The sequence below is a fragment of the Cebus imitator genome, unplaced genomic scaffold (assembly GCF_001604975.1).
Source record: "Cebus imitator isolate Cc_AM_T3 unplaced genomic scaffold, Cebus_imitator-1.0 Scaffold227, whole genome shotgun sequence".
Taxonomy (NCBI): domain Eukaryota; kingdom Metazoa; phylum Chordata; class Mammalia; order Primates; family Cebidae; genus Cebus; species Cebus imitator.
Genome location: NW_016107542.1, coordinates 1,823,881 through 1,844,017, shown reverse-complemented (window position 1 = coordinate 1,844,017; position 20,137 = coordinate 1,823,881). Strand labels below are relative to the sequence as shown.

Sequence of the window (20,137 nt, the reverse complement as noted above, 5' to 3'; positions counted from 1 at the left end):
AATAAATATCACTTGAAAGGAGGCTGTGAAGGAACTAAACTAACCAAATTACTCCCAAACATAAACAAAACACAACACCAGAAACCACTGCCTGATGAATGGGAACACCTCAAATGTACTCATAAGCTATTATGCTGGGAGTAAAGCAAAAACTAAAATGGAACATGCTAGGACACCTCTCTCATGTGACAATCCTTACTTTGCAGAAATGTTGGAAGGCTACCAGAATACTATGAATGTGTCAGTTGTCTTAAATGCTCTGTTTAGCAAAATTTGGTAGGAGGGTTGTACTCCTCAAATGTGCTTTAACATTCTAATTGATCTACTGTTTTATCAGGTCTTCAGAATTAATCAGTAAAAATGCCTCTGGAAAAATACATACTAATTGGGTTTTATGGCCTCAGTTGAAAGAGAAGAAATACTTCCTAACTTTGGTGTCAGAGAGAGGGCATATCTTCTATTATTATTGGAAGTATAGGCCATATAATATGGATTTAGAACCTCAAAGACTGCTGTCCAGACCAACAGTTTCTAGCTTTTCATTCGAAGCCCTATTGTCGTGATATTGCAAAGCAGTCTATATAGCGGTTGACATCACGCACTTTAGAGTCAGACAGACATTAAGTGAATTCAGGCTTTCTCTCTTACTAGTTGTATGGCTCTGGGCAAGTTATTTAATTCCTTTGTGCTTCTGTTTCTTTATTTGTTAAATGGGGATAACCATCCATTAGGAGCTCTTCTGAAGATTGAACTAGAAAATGTATTTAAAGCACTTAATCTAGTGCCTGGCACCAGAAAGGACTTTATTAAACGAGAGGCCCAATTATGATCTTATCAGTCGATCTGTGGAAGAGATGTGATTGATACCCTCTAATATCATAAAGGTTGACAAAGAGAGCCTCCTTCTCAAGGCCAAAGATAGTGAAATAAGAGTAAAATGAGATTGTTTCTATGAAGGAAAATGGAGGCACAAAAGAGAGGCTAAGTTTTTATCAACCCTATAGTCCAGGAGCCAAGTAGATCAGACCTATGAGCAGTAATTTGGGGACCAACAGAAAATACACTAGGACTTGGTTGATACTTGGTGTTATACTCATTGTGCAGGACTGGGCTTTATGTAATAGTTTGAATATGGTTTGTAGATAGAGCCAGAGGCTAGGTGGAAAGTTCTCCATGACTCTCTGGTTTTATGTTTTATAACCATTGTTTTTTACCTATCTTATTTCCCCTACTCTATTCCATAAAGATTCCTCCTATTAAATAGTTGACATCTTTTTCTTTTTTCCTATCTCATTCTAAAAATTCATCAGTTTGCTTTTCTTTACTGTCTTTACTTCTCTTTGTGCAGCGTCTATATGGCCTTGGGTAAGTGATGTAACATTTCTGGGCCTCAGTTAACTCATCTTTAAAATGAGTAAAATTACAGTTTTAATCTAGTGATACATTTCTAGCAGTAAAATGGTCTAAGCTTGGGTACTACTTTCCTGTGTAAAATTAGTATAAATGTTATCAATATTGTTTTAAACCCAAAAAGCAAATTTTTACTTTCAACCTTTATTTATAGAAATAGGTTTCTGGTTAACCTCAAAAGAGTCACAAACTCAAATGCCTGTAGAGGCCAGGCAATTGAATAGAGTATAGCCATTTAAATAATTTGCCTGTAGAACACATAATATGTGCTTACCTTTTTAAATTTTTTATATGTTTTAAGAAATTCTGGAAAATTTTTTGGGGGGAGATTTGTTTTGTTTTGAGCCAGAGTTTTGCTGTAGTTGCCCAGGCTGAAGTACAGTGGGCGATTTCAGCTCACTGCAACCTCTGCCTCCCAGGTTCAAGCGATTCTCCTGTCTCACCCTCCCTAGTAGCTGGAATTACAGGTGCCCACTAGCATGCCCAGCTAGTTTTTGTTGTTGTTGTTTTTTAGTAGAGTAAGGGTTTCACCATGTTGGCCACACTGGTCTCGAACTCCTGACCTCAGGTAATTCACCCACCTTGGTCTCCCAAAGTGTTGGGATTACAGGCATGACGTACCACACACGGCCTGGAAATTTGTTTTTTAATACAAAGTTTTCTGATTTTTTAATGTTAGCAATGAAGAATTTTATAATTACTCTGAGTCAAACAAAACCTGAGCTGGGAGTCGAATATATTCCATAGAAAGCCAGTTTCCAAATCTATGCCTTTTTCTTCTGATACACTCTTCCAGGTGACTTATTGAGAGTTGTTAAGAATAACTTTAAAGGTAGGTTTAATTTTTAAAGAGAACTGTTTTCTTTATGTTCTTTGGTGTCTTTAATCTAAAACAGTAGATGTCAAAGTATGGGTCATATGCCAAAAGAGTATGTAGACTAGTCTGCAATACAGTGTATGCACAAACAAGTTAGCCTCTGGAACGTTCCCAACCAGCTCTGGGAGAAATAGGAGGCAGATTTAGTGCGAGTGACACGATTGTAAGAAACTCTTCTACTCTTAATTGAGCAGCTTAAAGGAGAAGCTATAACTGGCAATGCTGTCTTCCTCATCTGCACCCTAAACTTGACAGAGGCCACCAGCCATCTTGGAGTTGGCAAGAGAGGCTGAAAAAAACCTCACAGAAGATGATATCTAATGTCTGGTTCTTTCCTTATTCTTTGCAGAAAAGCATTGCTTCACTCTTACTAATAGTTCCTCTGATAGCACAAATGGCATATAAATATATACTAAATCAAAGGACCCTGGCTTTTGCTTTCTTTTTAAAAAAGGGCATTTTTCCCCCCACTATCTAAGATAGAAGAAAAAGGAAGAGGCACAGATTGGGTTCTTAACGTGTGTATTCTCTCCCCAAATTTTGAGAACTATTGGTCTTCCAGTAATGCTTATTAGGCAAGTATTTTGTGTAGTAAAAAGTACTGACATTCTTAAACATTTTTGGTCATTTCTGTGATCTTAATGCTAGTTCAAAGGGTGTGTGTGTGTGTGTGTGTGTATCTGTGTGTGTTTGATCAGTACTACATTTAAATAAATGACCCATTGTTGGTGAGATTTCACATAAAAATCTGGATTTTCAGCTTCTTTTGGAAAATGGAAGTTTCTCACATACTGACGATATGCTGGAGCTGAGCATTAGCTAACCCATCCAGGGGTATTAGCCACTGTCTTTATCACTTTCCTTTTGTTTTGTAAACCCCTAGCCACCTTTGCTTTTTGTGCCTAAGGTTCTTCATCTATAAATGCAGATTATAGTCATACCAACTGAATTGGGCTGTTACATGGATTAATTTTTAAATTAATGAATGTATCAAGCATTTAAAAGAATCGTTAGTATATGTCAAACAATCAATGCTAATTGTTACTGTTATTTGTTACTACCTTTTGTATTTACAAGGTTTATTGTACTGCTTTAGGGTTTAACAAAAGAATGAGAAAATAATCACCTAAAAAGATGCCAGTGTCAAAGTCTAGAAAGAAAATTAAGCATAGATTTCGAGTGAAAAAGCCCAGTCCCAAGTATAGTCCTGTCACCTTGAACAAGTCTCTTTTCTCTGGGATTTAGTTTCCCCGTTTTTAAAATAAGAAGAATAGATGTGTTGTCTTCAGAGGTCCGTTTTTGAAATTGAATATAATTGAAGGTTTTGGAGAAAAAATTAGAAGTCATGCTGTGACAAAAGATGCCAAGAGGGGTTAATTTTCTCCTTGAAAAACTGAATACTCTTTCAAAAATTTCTTTGGGAAAATTAATGTTCACTATATTTTGTATAGATTTAAACCATGATGCAGTATTTTTCTTATGCTACTAGTTAAACACTATTTCTCTTGCTCCTTTCCCCAGGAAAGAAAATTAGAAATCTGGTCTTTGCTCAATAGCAAGGAAATTCATATTTATTTTGTTGAATGCATAAGTAGTAAAAGGGGATGTCAAGGCCAGGAAGCCTGAGAAAGCATACTTGTTAGAGTAAACAATGCAAAATTTATTCCTATATTAGTAGGTCAGGCGAAACTGAGAAACGTGGCATGTTGATGTCTTTGTTTACAAATCTCATTTACATGATAGTGATCTCCCCATCTTTCAATAATATTAAATATTATTGATTTGTGGCTTTGTATAAGACTATNCATGTCTTTGTTTACAAATCTCATTTACATGATAGTGATCTCCCCATCTTTCAATAATATTAAATATTATTGATTTGTGGCTTTGTATAAGACTATAATTGAATTTTGATTTTAGTACCATATTATACTGTACACAAAATTAGTGAACTTGAGACTTTGGCTAAGTTTAGGGTGTATCAGTTAGCTTTTAGATATACTTTGTTTTTGATTACCAAATAGTAAGTTTTAAAGTTGGAAAGGACCTTAGAAATGATTTACTCTAAAGTATACTCTGGTGGCATCCTAATAGCCTACAAAAGTGTCTTGAAAGTAGAAGTTATGACATTTACATCGAGGTAGGGTTTGTGTTGAAATTAAGAGCATTTTGACATAATTTTGGATGATAGTTTATAAAGGGATTTAAACAATTTATAACAGATGAGATAGAAGGTAGCTTTCAATGAAATTTTACCTAGATAGTCTCAGGATAAAAGGTGCAAATGCGAATTCTTTTTAAAGAATGTGGATTAGCAATTTTCTGTGTTTATCAAGTGGTCAAAATGACTATAAACATGCAGGACTGTCATGGTAGTATGTTGGAATAAGAGATTATATTATGAGAATTGAAAGTTAGTTTCAGCAAAGGATATTAAGAACAATTGTAAGGAAACTAGTCATGCAGGAGTAGCTATTAAACTTTAATTTCATTTTAATCCATTTCAGAGACCATCATGCAGACATCAGAGACTGGATCAGACACAGGTTCAACAGTGACTTTACAAACATCTGTGGCTAGTCAAGCAGCAGTGCCTACGCAGGTGGTACAGCAAGTACCAGTACAACAACAGGTAAGGAGCTGCTGCTCTTAGAAAAGATGCTGTTACTTTCATTATGTTGGCCGTCCAACATACCTGTATCCAGAGATTATTTGGAGTTTACTTTCTTGCCTCATTGGGTGCTATGATAGGCACAGTTCAGTCTTTAGGTTAATATAGCAAATGTTTTTTGAGCATTTCTGAGATTTGCCACGTTTTTTCTGTGCTGGGCTATAGGGATACAAAAATGAATACTCAAGTTATAACATGTATTCTCAAAAAGTCTCTCTTGACTCCTAGAGCGAGTTATTTTTTCTAGCATGACCACCCAAGGTTTTCTCCTCTTCTCCTCTCCCCGTTGTATATCACAACTTTCTATTTCTTTCATTATGAAATGCCAGCAATATTATACTTTATTTAATGGGCTCACAGTAGTACTTAATAGGATGCATGTACCTTCCAGGCAGGGATTTTGCCTTTGTGGTATTTTAGAAAGTGCCTTGGACACTAGGTGGCTGATAAATACTGTTTAATGAAAATAGAATAATATTAAAGGTCTGGAGATCTGACTCATGTCTTTTAAAAATCATCATCAGATGTTTATTTACTACAGGTCTCATTCATACGCAGGGCAGTTGGCTCATTTTGGAAAGATACTGACAAAATAATGCTGTCAATGTATGTGGATTGTGAACATACTGGCCTGTCATTTCTTCTAAAGAGTGGTGAGAATATAAGTCAGAAAGATCATATGTCATATAACATCTTGAGACTCAAGGTCTGCCTATAATTTCTTAGTATTAAGGAGACTTTTTAGCAAACGTTGCTCTTACAATGATAAGTAAGTGGTTAGGGAGAAGGATATAGATGGGTTATGAAGGATGTAGATGGGTTTTAAATGATGAAGGAGGTTTTTATAAATGATAGACACAAGGTTATATTCTTTACAGGATATAGAATTGGGTTGGGCAGCGGATGTGCTGGAATTGTCTTTTTCTTTTGGGGTAAGTAAAGACATCTGAAATAATCATTTTGTGTTTATTTTTTAAACATTTTTTAAAAATCTTAGCAAACTCTCCCATATATGCATACACATCTTTCTCATCCCTCAAGCTCCCAGTTTATTAGATTGAACTATATATAGTTTTGATCTACAAAAACAGTGTTACATGTTTCAATCTATTGCTTATGTTTCTTCTTTTTTCTTTTAAACGTATTTTCTGTTTTTTTAAAAATTATAGGTCCAAAGGGTACATGCGCAGGTTTGCTTTATGGATAAATTGCATAATGGTGGGGATTGGGCTTCTAGGGTACCAGTTACCCAAATAGAGAACATTGTACCCAATAGGTAATTTTTCAATACTTGTCCCTATCCCACTCTCCCTCCTTTTGGAGTCCCAATTATCTATTATTGTCAGCTTTATGTCCATGTGTACTCATTTGTTTAGCACCCACTTTATTAGGTATGTTTTTATCTTTATATATATATATATATATATATATATATATTTTTTTTTTTTTTAAAAAAATATATTTTATTGCANTTTTTTTTTTTTTTACCATTAAAAATGAGTCCTCAAAATGGTGATTTAAAAGGCTCTGCTATTATTAATGCTATCACCAGTTTTAAGACTGAACATAATTGAGAAAGGGATAGCTTATGTCATGTTATCCAAAAAACAAGTAAAGAAAAATTAGACATTGTTATAACTAACTTTAAAAAGATAACAGTCAGTTGCCTTTTTAAAGTTTTCTTTTTATTGAATTTATATATTATCAAATATTTACACCAGGTCTTAATAGGGTATATAATAGTGTATGGAGTCAAAAAATCCAGCAAGATTGGTTATTTTAAAAAAATAGCCTTTAAGCTCCCCCATTCTCCCACAAACCACTCTTCATAGGCAACTACATTTACCTCTTTAAACGTGTTATTTCAATATTTACCTGCATTTATTTAAAGATAGTATACTTACTTTACTGCATCTTGATTTTTAGTTTTAAGCATTATGTTAGCATGCCCTTCTTTTGGACCCTAACACACACACACACATACCCTGACCCGCCCACCCATCCACCCTTCCTGTCCCGCATGTCCTTGACAGATTGAACCATCGGTGGTCTTTTATGTACAAAAATAATAATTCATATGTCTCAACCTATAAGTTATATTTTAATTTTAGTAAATCAGTATTCAGTTCTTATACTATCATGATATATAAATGCTGTTCAAATCCAGCTTTGCAGTCAGCAGTGATTACCTTTCTTTCCTGTAAAACTCATTTATTTTTCTTAGATTTAATGATTATGTTTCTCCTGGTTTGCAGGATTGCCACGGACAAGCCAAATATCATTCTGATTTCTGAGCTTTTGTATATGGTTTATGTGATTTTTTTAAATCTGAAACTTTGTAAAGTATTTAAAATTCCAGCTTTTTGAAACCTCATGATGATGTGCATTGACACGGGCCTGTTTTTAAACACTGTGCTAGAACCTTGATGGGCCCTTTCAGTCTGGACATCCATGCTTTTTCATTTCTGGGAGACTTTATTCAGTTTGTTCATTTATGATTACCTCCCCCTCTGTTTTTTTGTTTTTTTTTCACTCTCTGGACCTTTTTTGTTCTATTTTCAGTTTCATTGTTCAGCCTTCTCTTACTTTTAATTTCTGATATCACTTTTTTAAAAAAAAAATTTCAAGAACTTAAAAAAAATTCTTCTGTGTTCCTTTTGTAATATCATGTTTTATTTCATGAATTTTTTTTTCCTCTCTGAAGATATTAATTTTTTTTAAGTTGTTGAATATTTTTTCTCTTTACATAGTCTGTTTCTCTTAAGGTACCCTGTTGTGTTTTCTTTTGTTTTTTAATTTGTCTCTGTCTTTCATGTTAAAAGCTTTTCTCTGATGTCTGATAATCTTTGGGTGTTTATCCATATTTTAAAATGTGGGTATAAGACGCTGATTTGAATGCATGAGTGAGTCTTGTTGACTTCAAAATGGGGTTATCTGACTGACGAGGCTTTTTAATTAAGACCCCTCTGATGTTTAGTATTTTTGTTTTTCCTCTTTTGCTGGTCAGATTTTTAAAGAAGATTTGTCTAACTTCGTGCCTAATGGGCGAATGCTTGGCTGCCTGGGAGCTGAGTGGGGGAAAGAGTCGGGTATTTATTGCACAAATTTACTTAACCTTTCTCTTTTTTCTTGTGGTATTCCTCAATGCGGAGATTAAACCAAAGAATAAACCTCCAAACATTTTACTAAAGTTAGCGAAGGCCAGTCACCTTACTGCATAGGGGTTGGTAGAGAGAGCCTGATTGCTTCTTAAATAGAATCACATTTTACATTAAATACATATATTAAAAACAAAAAAATTGGATTGCTGCCAGAAGTGGAAAATCAGTATCGTTAGCCATAAATAGAAGATTATACATACACACACTCCCCAACCCCAACACTTCATTCTTGACCTCATAAAAAATAATCTTGTGTACACCTGGACCACACTTTGGAAAAAACATTGTACTGTGCCATATGGCTCACCCCCAACAGGCATATTTTTCAGTTCCTCAAGTTCGCTCTTTCTTCTGGGACATTCAAGGCAGGTGATACCTTATATTTCTTCACACTAAGCTAAGAAGGTGAGAACTCTAATTTTCTTTTTGTCAACAAAGTGTTTTATTTCACGCAGTTTGTTATTGTGATATTTGCCTGGAGACTCTTGTTATATTGTCCTCCCAGACTTATTTAGAAGGGTGTTTTTCTTCTTTGTTGTTATTTTTCTTATTCCTTTTTTTTCTTTATTAGAATAGTGTTGTTTGAAGCTCCCCAGTGTATTCCAGCTGTGTCCCTGTGGATGTAAATTGTCTATAACTGATAAGATTAGTGCTATAATAATTCCTTATTCCTCTGACATGCCTATAATGTTTGAATTGTTAATGTGTTGCTGTTATCTTGTGTTTGTAAACTCTAGTAAAATGCCTTTAAAAGCTTCTATCTTTTGTTACTGACCCATAATGGATATAGAAATCATGATTTTGATGTCAAAGGTAGTTACTTCTATTGATTCAACTTTTCATTATAACTTTGCTTTGTCGATTTTGACATAAAAAGAAAGCTTATAGCTAATGTTTTAAAATCTTGAGACATTTACTATTACATATAGGTTGATGCAAAAGTAATTCTGGTTTTTGCCTTTAATTGTTGCACTAACCTAATATACTGGACTGATTAGTGTATTAGTCCATTTTCATGCTGCTAATAAAGACATACCTGAGACTGGGTAATGTATACAGGAAAAAGGGTTCAATGGACTTACAGTTCCATGTGGCTAGGGAGGCCTCACAGTCATGGCAGAAGGCAAGGAGGAACAAGTCACATCTTAAATGGATGGCAGCAAGTAAAGAGAGAGAGCTTGTGCAGGGGAACTCCCATTTTTAAAACCATCAGATCTCATGATATTTATTCACTATCATGAGAACAGCATGGGAAAGACCCGCCCCCATTAGTCAATTCCCTCCCACCAGGTTCCTCCCATGACAGTGGGAGTTACAATTCAAGATGAGATTTGGGTGGGGACATAGCGAAACCATATCATTCTGCCCCACCTCCTCCCAAATCTCATGTCCTCAAATTTCAAAACCAATCATGCCTTCCCAACAGTCCCCAAAGTCTTATTTTAGCATTAACTCAAAAGTCCACAGTTTGAAGTCTCATCTGATACAAGTCCCTTCTGCCTGTGAGCCTGTAAAATCAAAAGCAAGTTAGTTACTTCCTAAATACAGTGGGGGTACAGGCATTGGGTAAATACAGACACTCCAAATGGAAGAAACTGGCCAAAACAAAGGGGCTATTGGCCTATACAAGTTCAAAATCCAGTGGGGCAGTCAAATCTTAAAGTTCCAAAATGATCTCCTTTGACACCATGTCCCACATCGAGGAGGTGGGTCCCCATGGTATTGGGAAGCTCTGCCACTGTGGCTTCGCAGGCTACATACAGCCTCCCTCCTGGCTACTTCTACGGACTGGTGTTGAGTGTCTGTGGCTTTTCCAGGTTCACATTTCAAGCTGTCAGTGTATCTGTCATTCTGGGGTCTGGAGGATGGTGGCCTCCTATCACAGCTCCACTAGGTGGTGCCCCAGTAGGGACTCTATGTGGGGGTTCCTACCCCACATTTCCCTTTCACACTGCCGTAGCAGAATTTCTCCATGAGAAAACTTCTGCCTAGGCATCCAGGTGTTTTCATACATTTTCTGAAATCTAGGCATAGGTTCCCAAACCTTAATTCTTGACTTGTGTGGACTCACAGGTTGAACACCACATGTAAGTTGCCAAAGCTTGAGGCTTGCACCCTCTGGAACAGTGGTTGGAGCTCTGTGTTGGCCCCTTTCAGCCAAGAATGTCTTGGTGATTAACATTTGGCTCCTCATTACTCATGCAAATTTCTGCAACTGACTTGACTTTCTCCTCAGAAAATGGGATTTTTTTTTTCTATTGCATTGTTAGGCTGCAAATTTTCCAAACGGTTATGCTCTGTTTCCTTTTTAAAACTGAATCCTTTTAGCAACACCCAAGAGTCACATCTTGAATGCTGTGCTGCTTAGAAATTTCTTCCACCAAATACCCTAAATCATCTCTCAAGTTCGAAGTTCTGTGAATCTCTAGGGCAGGGGCAAAATGCTGCCAGTCTCTGCTAAAACGTAATAAGAGTGATCTTTGCTCTAGTTCCCAACAAGTTTCTCATCTCCATCTGAGACCACCTCAGCCTGGATTTTATTGTCCATATTATTGTCAGCATTTTGGTAAAAGCCATTTAACAAATTTCTAGGGAGTTCTAAACTTTCCCACATTTTCCTGACTTCTTCTGAGCCCTTCAAACTGTTCCAGCCTCTGTCTGCTACCCAGTTCCAAAGTCACTTCTACATTTTGGGGTATCTTTTCAGCAGTGTCCCACTCTACTGGTACCAATTTCCTGTACCTCCACCCCATGATTCAGTTACCTCCCCTGAGGTTGCTCCCATGACATGTGGGAATTGTGGGAGGAGTTACAATTCAAGATGAGATTTGGGTGGGGATACAGCCAAACCATATCAATGAGCAACCAGAAAATTTCAGGTTTCTTCAAAGCCATAAGGCTTCTAATTTCACCATGTAGTAAGTACCAAATAAAACAATTCTAAAATTGTTTTTGTGGTATTTTGTTTATTTTATATGACCTCAAGTATCCATTTGTCATTCTTTGTTAGACAATATGGTTCAGGGATAGAGAATTCTGAACAAAGTATAGCAAGGTCTTACTATGTACAGGTCGAATACTACTTGCCTGAAATGTCTGGGACCAGAAGTACTTTTGCTTTGGGATTTTTTCAGATTTTGGAATATTTGCATATACATAATGAGAGATCTTGGGGGTGGGACCCAGCATTAAACATGGCATTTATGTTTTTTATATACACCATATACACATATCCTGAAGATGATTTTATACAATATTTTAAGTAATTTTGTGCAGCCTGTCACATGAGGTCAGATAAGGAATTTTCTTCTTGTGGTGTCATACTGGCACTCAAAAAGAATAGAATTTTGGAGCATTTCGTCATTTGAATTTTCAGATTAGGGATACTCAATCTGTAGTACTCTATGAAATTTTCTGTCTTTTCATTATCTCACAAAATATCATAGAATTTTATTTCCAAATATACACATTGTTGCCCAATTGAATAAAATTGATAAAAATATCTAAGTATCTTGATTAGAAACTCTAATTTTGATATTACTCATTCTATCATCTTTATAAAGACTTTTTGGACTGATGGATCTCTATAGAATATGACTAGAAATGGAGTGTTCCTTCTCCCCATCTTTCATCCTTGAATGATTTGGTAAAGAGTTTCTTGTAAATTATTCTTTGTTTTTCATTTTATGCCTCAACCTAGGAGGTCTTCTAACCCCTTCTTGTCCTAGAATGGAGTTACAAATCCAGGAGAGAAAAAAAGGAAAATGTCTTTCTACTATTCCATAGTCAGCCAGATTAGTTTTCTTTTCAAGGCAGAAATTTGACAGAAATTAGAACTTTCCTTCCTTATTGTAATCTTGGGCTCCAGGTATTCCACAAGTACTGCTAACATCAAGGATAATTTCTACACCATCTTGACCAGGGCTCTAAGATTTTTTTTCTCCCTTTTAAGTTTTTCAGTTTTAACTGCCTTTGCAACGATAGTCCTCTTCTCTCTACTATCTCTGTCTGTCTTACCTCTTTCTTGGAGAAGGGCACAAATCTTTTTCTCTCAAAACAAGTAAATATATTGTTTTTATATTGCTTCTTCTAAACGGTAACACATGAGGTACATTGGAACCCTGGGGTTGAGGGACTTCTATTGAGTTCAAAGCAAGATTTTTTTTTTTTTTTCAAAGAAGCTTTCAATTTTGCTGAAATTCTTTTATTACCAGAAGTTGTAGTCTTTACCTTTTCTGCCAGGGGACTCAGAGAGTTTGTTTCTGGCAAAATTTTGGTTTGTAATTCGGATATTAGAAACCTCTTTTTATGTAATAAAAGCTGATTTCAAGACTATATTCAGGAAAAAAACTTTGTTTTTTTCTATAAGTTGCCTAGGTAGAACAGACAAGGACACTTTGTTCATAATCTGAGTTGTTAAAAGAAATAGAATAGCTAGTTGGCTATATTGGATTTTTAAAGGAATAGAATAGCTAGTTGGCTATATTGGATTTTTAAAGGAATAGAATAGCTAGTTGGCTATATTGGATTTTTTTGGTTAGTGTTAGTCTATCACATGTTTAGCCTTTCCACATAAAGTATGGTATATTATGCAAAGTAAGCATATTATTTTTGTGGTCAAAAAGATAAATGACATTTTCTTTGGGGAGCAAATCTAACCAGAGTTGTAAATTAGGTTGCAGTAGAAGGGCAATCTTTAAGTAGGGTAAGTTTTAAATGAAGAGTTTCCATTAGATCTCTTTATTTTGGGTATCTATAAAATGATGTGTTAATCTTAAGAAATAGATTTTAGTAATTTAAGTTTAATATGAATACTTATAGATTCTCTCATTCCTTAGACCATACTTTCCATACTCGGTCATTTCTGTCTTCTCTTTTGTTTGCCATAATATTTTAAGAAGTATATCATTACAACCAGCAAGAAACTCTGATAATTAGAATTATACCCATGATAAAGTTATTGTGGTGAAAGCAATCAGTAATGATTTTTTAAAATTGTCTATAGTTTGTTAACTTCATTATAGAGTATTCTGTTGGATCAATTTTGATCAGAAGTTTCTTAAGTGAATTTGTTTGCTAGTTTGGGGAGCTATGCCCAAGTTAGTACACTTCATCATTCTTGTCTTTATCTTTCCTTTCTGTACAGGGTCAAGAGGTTTGCTTTCTGTGAATCCTAGCTTTGATGGACATGAATAGAATTCTTTCATTTGAGACTGTTATTTCACATAATCAGCTGAAACAAAGGCATTTTTCTCTGGTTTGCTCTTATTTGGGACTGGATTCCCATTGGCTTGGTTCCCTGAGCGGGGACAGTGTTTTCATAATTAAGACTGTGGCAGACATCCTAAAAGATGGAGTTATATTTTAAAATGAATTCCAAATGAATGTCTTTTTGAAAAAAAAAAACAACACAATGATGTTAACTCTTGGAGAGATTTATTTTTAGAACCAGAACTGCAAAATTCTGATATCCAACATCAAGAAGTAAGGTGTTTTGAAGGAACATGCTGATTTACAATTGAAATAAATCTTGCTGTGCCAATCCAATATTAAGGTCCTTTGGTTGATCATCTCTACTAAATATTTATGAAAATGAGAGCTCTACTATTTAAGTAGTTGAGTAATAGTATGCTTTGATTCTCTATTGAGTAATTTTTTAAGTATTTTCTCACCTAGAGTTAGAGCATTGTGATCAGTTCTGGATACTATGTTCTACAAGGAATGTGCCAGGTACTATGTTAAATGCTGGGGTTTCTAAGGAAATTTGACATGGTGTATGATGGGTAGGAAGCCAGCTTTTGAAGAAAATACAAGTTGTGATGGAATTGGATACAAAGTGTCTTAGGATCAAAGATGTAAGATTGTCTTTGGGAGTGAGGGTCAGTTATGTTACACCAAAGATGTGACCCTTGAGCAGCATGCTGAAGGAAAAGGTGGAATTAACAAGAAAAACAAACTGGAAGAGGGTATCTCTGGTAAAGGAAAGCATGAAAGATTTCAACTGAAATAAGGCAATCTGTAAAGGTGAGAGGGGAGAGGAATCTGGCAAGTGAGAGATGTTAAACAGTGTTGCACAAGAGCCTCTTTGCAGAAGGTTGAATCAGATGATTCATTTGTGGTGCCTTCATGTGTCCCTTTCTAGGATTTTCATTTTCTTCCTTCTCAGTTGACTTATTTCATTAGGTATTCCCCTACTGCCAGTTTTCTTGTAAGACATCTATACTTGTCTACTACATTTCCATTTTGTCTGTTCAGTTCTTAATCCTGTGACATTTGAATTCTACCCATCCAACTATTGAAACCGTGTACTTCTTGACAAGCCAAATCCAACATTATTTTCTAGGATCTTTTTGGCACTTGATACTATTGACTATTATCTCTCTTTTCTTCCATGGCTTCTGGGCTTCCTCTTGTATGTCTTTGAGGAATGCTTAAAAGGAAGCAGATTTTGTGGAAATTGAGTGGGCATTATATTTGGAAGGCATAAATTCAAATCCTGGCTCTAGCCCTTTGAATTTATATGGCTGGGAAACTTACTGGCTTTCCTGAAACTCAGTATTCTTATCTATAAAATAATGGTAATAATATTTCCTCATTTGTTAATTAATGCTTCTATTAAAATATTTAGGGTAGTACCTGATTATAAGTCTTTAATACTTTTATTATTTTTTACTGTTATTTTCATTGTTATTATTAATAGTAGTAATAGCAGTAGAATTCACTGATCTTCTAATAAAAGTATTTAGGAGTTTTTAAACTCCCTTTTTTATAACATTGGCTTTTGACCACTTTCTCTTTGTTCGCACTTTCAAGTAACTTATCCTCTGTAACTATTTTAGTCTTGAAACCAGTGCTGCTTTCATTTTCTTCTGCAATAACTTTTCTTCCTCCTTTCTTGTATTGGACTGGATTATGAGTCAGAGGGGCTCAGACTCTTGATGAGAACCAATACCAACTTCATCTGACCTGCAGGGGTGGCGGTGGTGTCTTTCACTTTGAATAGGCACCCAGTGTAGTCATCAGTCATGTGTAAAAATGCCAGAAGATTTTTCAATAAAGATACCACCAGCATTTTATTTACCTCATAAAATATAATAGTTTGGGATCAAGTGTGGCATTGTGATAGGATATAAGACTTTAGGAAATTAAGGTAGAAACAATACATTATCATCTCAGATGACTTTATTGGAATTTTAGCTTCTAGTTATAAGAGGCTTAAACTATTCCTTTAGTGCAGCTATTCCCAAGGATGTCCCAGAGTTGAATTGCAAATAATTTTCTTTTTCTTTTCTTTCTTTCTTTTTTTTTTTTTTTTTTGACTGGGTCTCACTCTGTTACCCAGGCTGGAGTGCTGAGTTGGCACAATCTCTGCTCACTGCAACCTTTGCCTCCCAGGTTCAAGTGATTCTCCTGCCTTAGCCTCCCGAGCACCTGGGATTACAGGTGCACACCATCATGCCCAGCTAGATTTTCTACTTTTAGTAGAGACAGGTTTCACTGTGTTGGCCAGGTACTGGTCTTGAACTCCTGACCTCAGGTGATCCGCCCTCCTCAGCCTCCCAAAGTGCTCAGATTAAAGGAGTGAGCCACTGTGCCCAGCCAGGAGTTTTCTGTGTAAGACTATGTAAAGACGTACTTTAGTTGATTCCATAGTTTTGTTCTTAGAGATATAATTTCTTTCCTATTAATATCTAATTTGCTAATCAAACTATAATTTTTAACATTAGAACTTTTTTTGGCTGGTAAAATTCAATTTGTCCTATAAATTTTTTTATGTGGGTAGAAAATAGAAAACTTTAGGATAACTACCACCTATACTTATGTATCATTGGAAAGTTTACAACATAATTTAAACAGAGCACCTACCCTTTTACCACAGCAAATTAGAGGAATTATTTATGTATGCTAAAAATATACCCTCATTTTAATAGATCTCAGTGTATAGCTGAGCCTGTTTCTCATCAGTGTGCGAAAGAAAGGGAAACTTTAAGGTCCAAATCAAAATTGTTATTTATAGTATGAGCTGGTCAAGAAAGTTTCCCAGAGGGGACTGACTTTTAACCTGAGATTTGAGGAAAGAGGTAACAGGGAATAAAAGGAAGTGTTTATTTAGGGAAGTGAATGTATGAAGACCTGGCACAAGAGAGGACCTGGTGGGTTTGTGGAGTTGAAACAGTCTCTCTGGCTGGGGGAGAGGATGGGAGGGATGAGTGGTAAGAGTTGAAGTAGGGTGTTAGGTGGCACCTGGACAGGTGTCTTGGTATCTTGAGCTTATGAATCGTATTTCAGTCTGTACTATAAGCTGTTTAAGTTTCAACAATAGCTGTAATTTTGAATTTACCTATCATTTACTTCTATCAGAAGTCCAGTTGAAACAACAGATCATAGTAATAGAAGCTATCATCTACTGAGCATCTTATTATGTGCCATTCCCTATGCTTAATGCATGGCTTATTATTTCTCAAGCTTAAAACAATCCTGCAATGTAGTTGGTATTATTTGCCTTTTAAAATGGTGAGGAAACTGGGCCTAAAGGATTTTAAATAACCTGTTTTGGATAATAGCCACTTGGTCTTGGCAGCATGTGCTTAAATTTGAGAAGTATACTCCAAGGCAGTAATTACAAAATGAATGTGTGTGAGGTTGATGTTACATTGCTTTCAGGAGTGGGGCATATATTATCTGTTTAGCAAATGATTCTTTTTTTCAAAGGCTCTTTCATGAAACTAGTAAATACTTGGTCAGTAGTAAATGCTCAATATGTGTTGGAGGAATATACTAAATAATGCAAACAATGAAGTATTCTGATGGCATCATTGTGTGTGTGGAGGGGAAAGGACTTGGGCCTTGCTCACCGAGTTTTCTCTTGTCCCCTCTTGACATGCCTTTGTGGAACCTCTAGGGATTTATGGAACACAGTTTCAGAATCATCTTCTCTCCTGGTTCTTCTGTAGTCAGAGGAATTGGTCATCAAGTTGGACCATTATGTCAGAGAGTTAATTAAATATAACCCTTACTTTTCTATCCCTGAAAAATAATTATTTTACCATTCTTAAAATCCAGGGCTGATTTTAGAAATATATACAAAAATTATACCTTTTTATTTTATTTGAAAATGTATGTTGAAAGTTTTACAGATCTTCTAGAGTTTATCAGTTTCCCTGCTTACCAGAACCCCCCCATCCCCATGCAGAATACTCTCTCGCTACCCGAAACAAAATAAAGCAAAACAAAGCTCGTGTTAACATTAGTCAAAACATTTCTGAAAAAACTCTGATGGTTCATTTTCCTTACAGCTGTTATGAACTGATAGGCTTTCTAATTAGAGCTAACTGGAGCCACTCTCTTTGTCCTGGATGCCTAGTAGCTCAGTGCTAAGTCTTAAGTCTGATATTTTAACTAATCTACCTTCCTTTAGCCATGGCTTCTTTTTTTCTTTTTTGGCAAGAGTCATACTCAAGTCATCTGACTTCATGAGCTCTTAAGCTCTACTTCCAGAGATAAAGCAGTCAGATGAATTAAACAAGATAAACTGTTAAGTGCTGTAAGCCCTCTGACAGCAGTACTAAACATGGCAAACCCATGACAAAGAATATAATATACTTTATGTCAAGAAGGATTAATTTTAGCTCTATCAATCACTGTGCATTATCAAGAAATGTCACAAGCAAAAGTAGTAAAGCAAAGAAGAGCACCCACGATATAAAGGACTATTTGAGCAAAATAGCAAATTTAAAAAGTGATCCTTGAACCTCCTGTGCCCTATCTAAACTCAATAAATATAGAACCTAAAAAAAGAAGGAAAATATGATAAAATCCATGTATTAAAATTTTAGCATCTGGGTAATCTGAAGAAAGAAATATTTTGTATAATTCTTGTAATTTTTCTCGGAATCTGAAGTTATAAGAAAAACATTTAAAAATAAATAACTTTGCCAATCTGAAATAAGTTCAAAAAGTGACAATATGAGCTACTAATAAATAGTATTCAATAGACATAGGTATTTATTTAGTATTTTATCTTTAAATAAATAAAAACTGAAAGTTTGCTATATATATTCTAAGCAATAAGAGCTCTTCAAAAGAGTATCCAGTTTAAGCCACTTTATTGTCACCTAGAAAAATACCTAGAGAAAAACAAATTTTGGGGTTTTACCTAATGTTCTTTACATTTCCCATCAACTCTTATCTTGATAATTACTATCAAGAAAATAAATTTGTCTGAAAAACACATAAAACAGATGATAATTAAGAATTACAGATATTTTAAAGAACTATTTTTAAAACAGGTATGTATAAGGAATTGGTGGTACAATTGGACTGCTTTACAAACCTCATTACTAGAAAATACGAACTAAATGATTCTCAAGAAAAGACAAAAGCATGAAAAATTGGAAATCAGGTACTAGTCTAAAAAATTATAATTAGCCAGTTTGTGGCTTTGATTTTTGTTTTAATTAATATGATATATATCCTAGTAGGCTAAAGGCCTACAATTTCTACTCCAATCTCTAAGAAAAGCTAGATTAATTAAATCAATTGATCAGCATTCTTTTGAAAAGTTAAACACACCCAAATTCATATTATAATTGACATATTAATTATTGAATATGGGGTAGAATACAGATTTTTGAATTAAATACAAAGGTACAGCTTTTCATCTTTTTATAATTTTAATTCTTAAATGTTGCTTCAAAAGATTATCTTTTATTTCTACAAAGTATATATATTTTGTTTTGTTTTGTTTTGAGACAGAGACTCACTCTGTCTACCCAGGCTGGAGTGCAATGGTGCAATCTTGGCTCACAGTAACCTCTGCCTCCTGGGTTCAAGTGATTCTCCTGCCTCAGCCTCCTGAGTAGCTAGGATTACAGGCGCATGCCACCACACCCAGCTAATTTTTGTATTTTTTTTGTATTTTTCTTTTTAGTAGAGATGGGGTTTCACCATCTTGGCCAGGCTGGTCTCAAACTCCTAACCTCGTGATCCACCCACCGTGGCCTCCCAAAGTGCTGGGATTACAGGTGAGAGCTACCGCACCTGGCTCAAAGTATAGTTTTAAAACAAGTGATTTTTTAAAAAGTAAGCCTCAGGCCAGGCGTGGTGACATGTGCCTGTTGTCCCAACTACTTGAGAGGCTTAGGCAGGAAGATCACTAGACCCCAGGAGTTTAAAACTGCTGTGAGCTGTGATCACCACTGCATCTCTAGCCTGGGTGACACATTGAAGGGGGACACAGTGGATAGAGCAGAGTTTGTTTCTCCCCTAATGTGTAATAAATTTATATATTAACCTCAAAGTGTCAAATGGATGAAAGTGGAACATGCTCCAGTTGAAAAAACAAACAAAAAACATAAGGCTCAAAACTGAAAGTATTAATATATACAATTTTTTATTTCTGGCTTACAGATTGGTCAAGCTGTTTCTCATAAATCTACTTAGCTAACCAAGGGCATGATTTTTCATGATTCTTTTTTCTCTATCTCCCTCTATTATTTGGTGTTTCTGAGTTAATAAGTATTGATAGCTTTGGATCCTATTTAATCTGTGCTTTTTTATTAGTAATAATTTCAGCTATTTATAAATAGTAGAATTAAGAGAAATTAGGAAATGATATATATAAGAAAATATGAAGGGAAGTATATTCTCAAATAAAAATACTTAGGAATATAATTAGGTTTAAGAAGCATTGTCCCATTTGTGAATCTCAAGTTAACTTTTATCACTAGCAAAATTGAACCATAATACAGATTTACATGTTTCTTTTGTTTGTAAACAAATGTATATAATCTATATGTTGAAATTATAGAGCAAAATTATTTCTGAAGTTTTTTGGAAAGTGATACCAAATAAATTAATTTTACTTTGAACAAACCTAAATTTCAGATTCCGGTAATAATTTATTCATGGATTTTTTTCTTATGGGACTGATAAGATCATCAATTACAGTCCTGTTTATGACCATTAATAACATAATTAGTCTATGAAAAGCCTTTTTACCAATAATTTTGGGAATTT

General features: G+C 35.1%; 1 protein-coding gene across 14 annotated transcripts in view; it reads left to right on the top strand.

Moving 5' to 3' along the window:
• Positions 1–20,137, top strand: part of RFX3 (regulatory factor X3) — a 296,327-nt gene that overhangs the window by 122,544 nt on the left and 153,646 nt on the right. For 9 of the 14 annotated variants that reach the window (XM_037727298.1, XM_037727301.1, XM_037727305.1 and 6 more), the window contains 2 exons: positions 4,795–4,919; positions 5,837–5,890. In XM_037727298.1, the coding sequence (XP_037583226.1) occupies positions 4,795–4,919; positions 5,837–5,890 (179 nt within the window). Of the gene's footprint in view, positions 1–4,791; positions 4,920–5,836; positions 5,891–20,137 lie in introns of those variants that run through there. The other 5 variants (XM_017496970.2, XM_037727308.1, XM_037727309.1 and 2 more) reach the window with 2 other exon arrangements.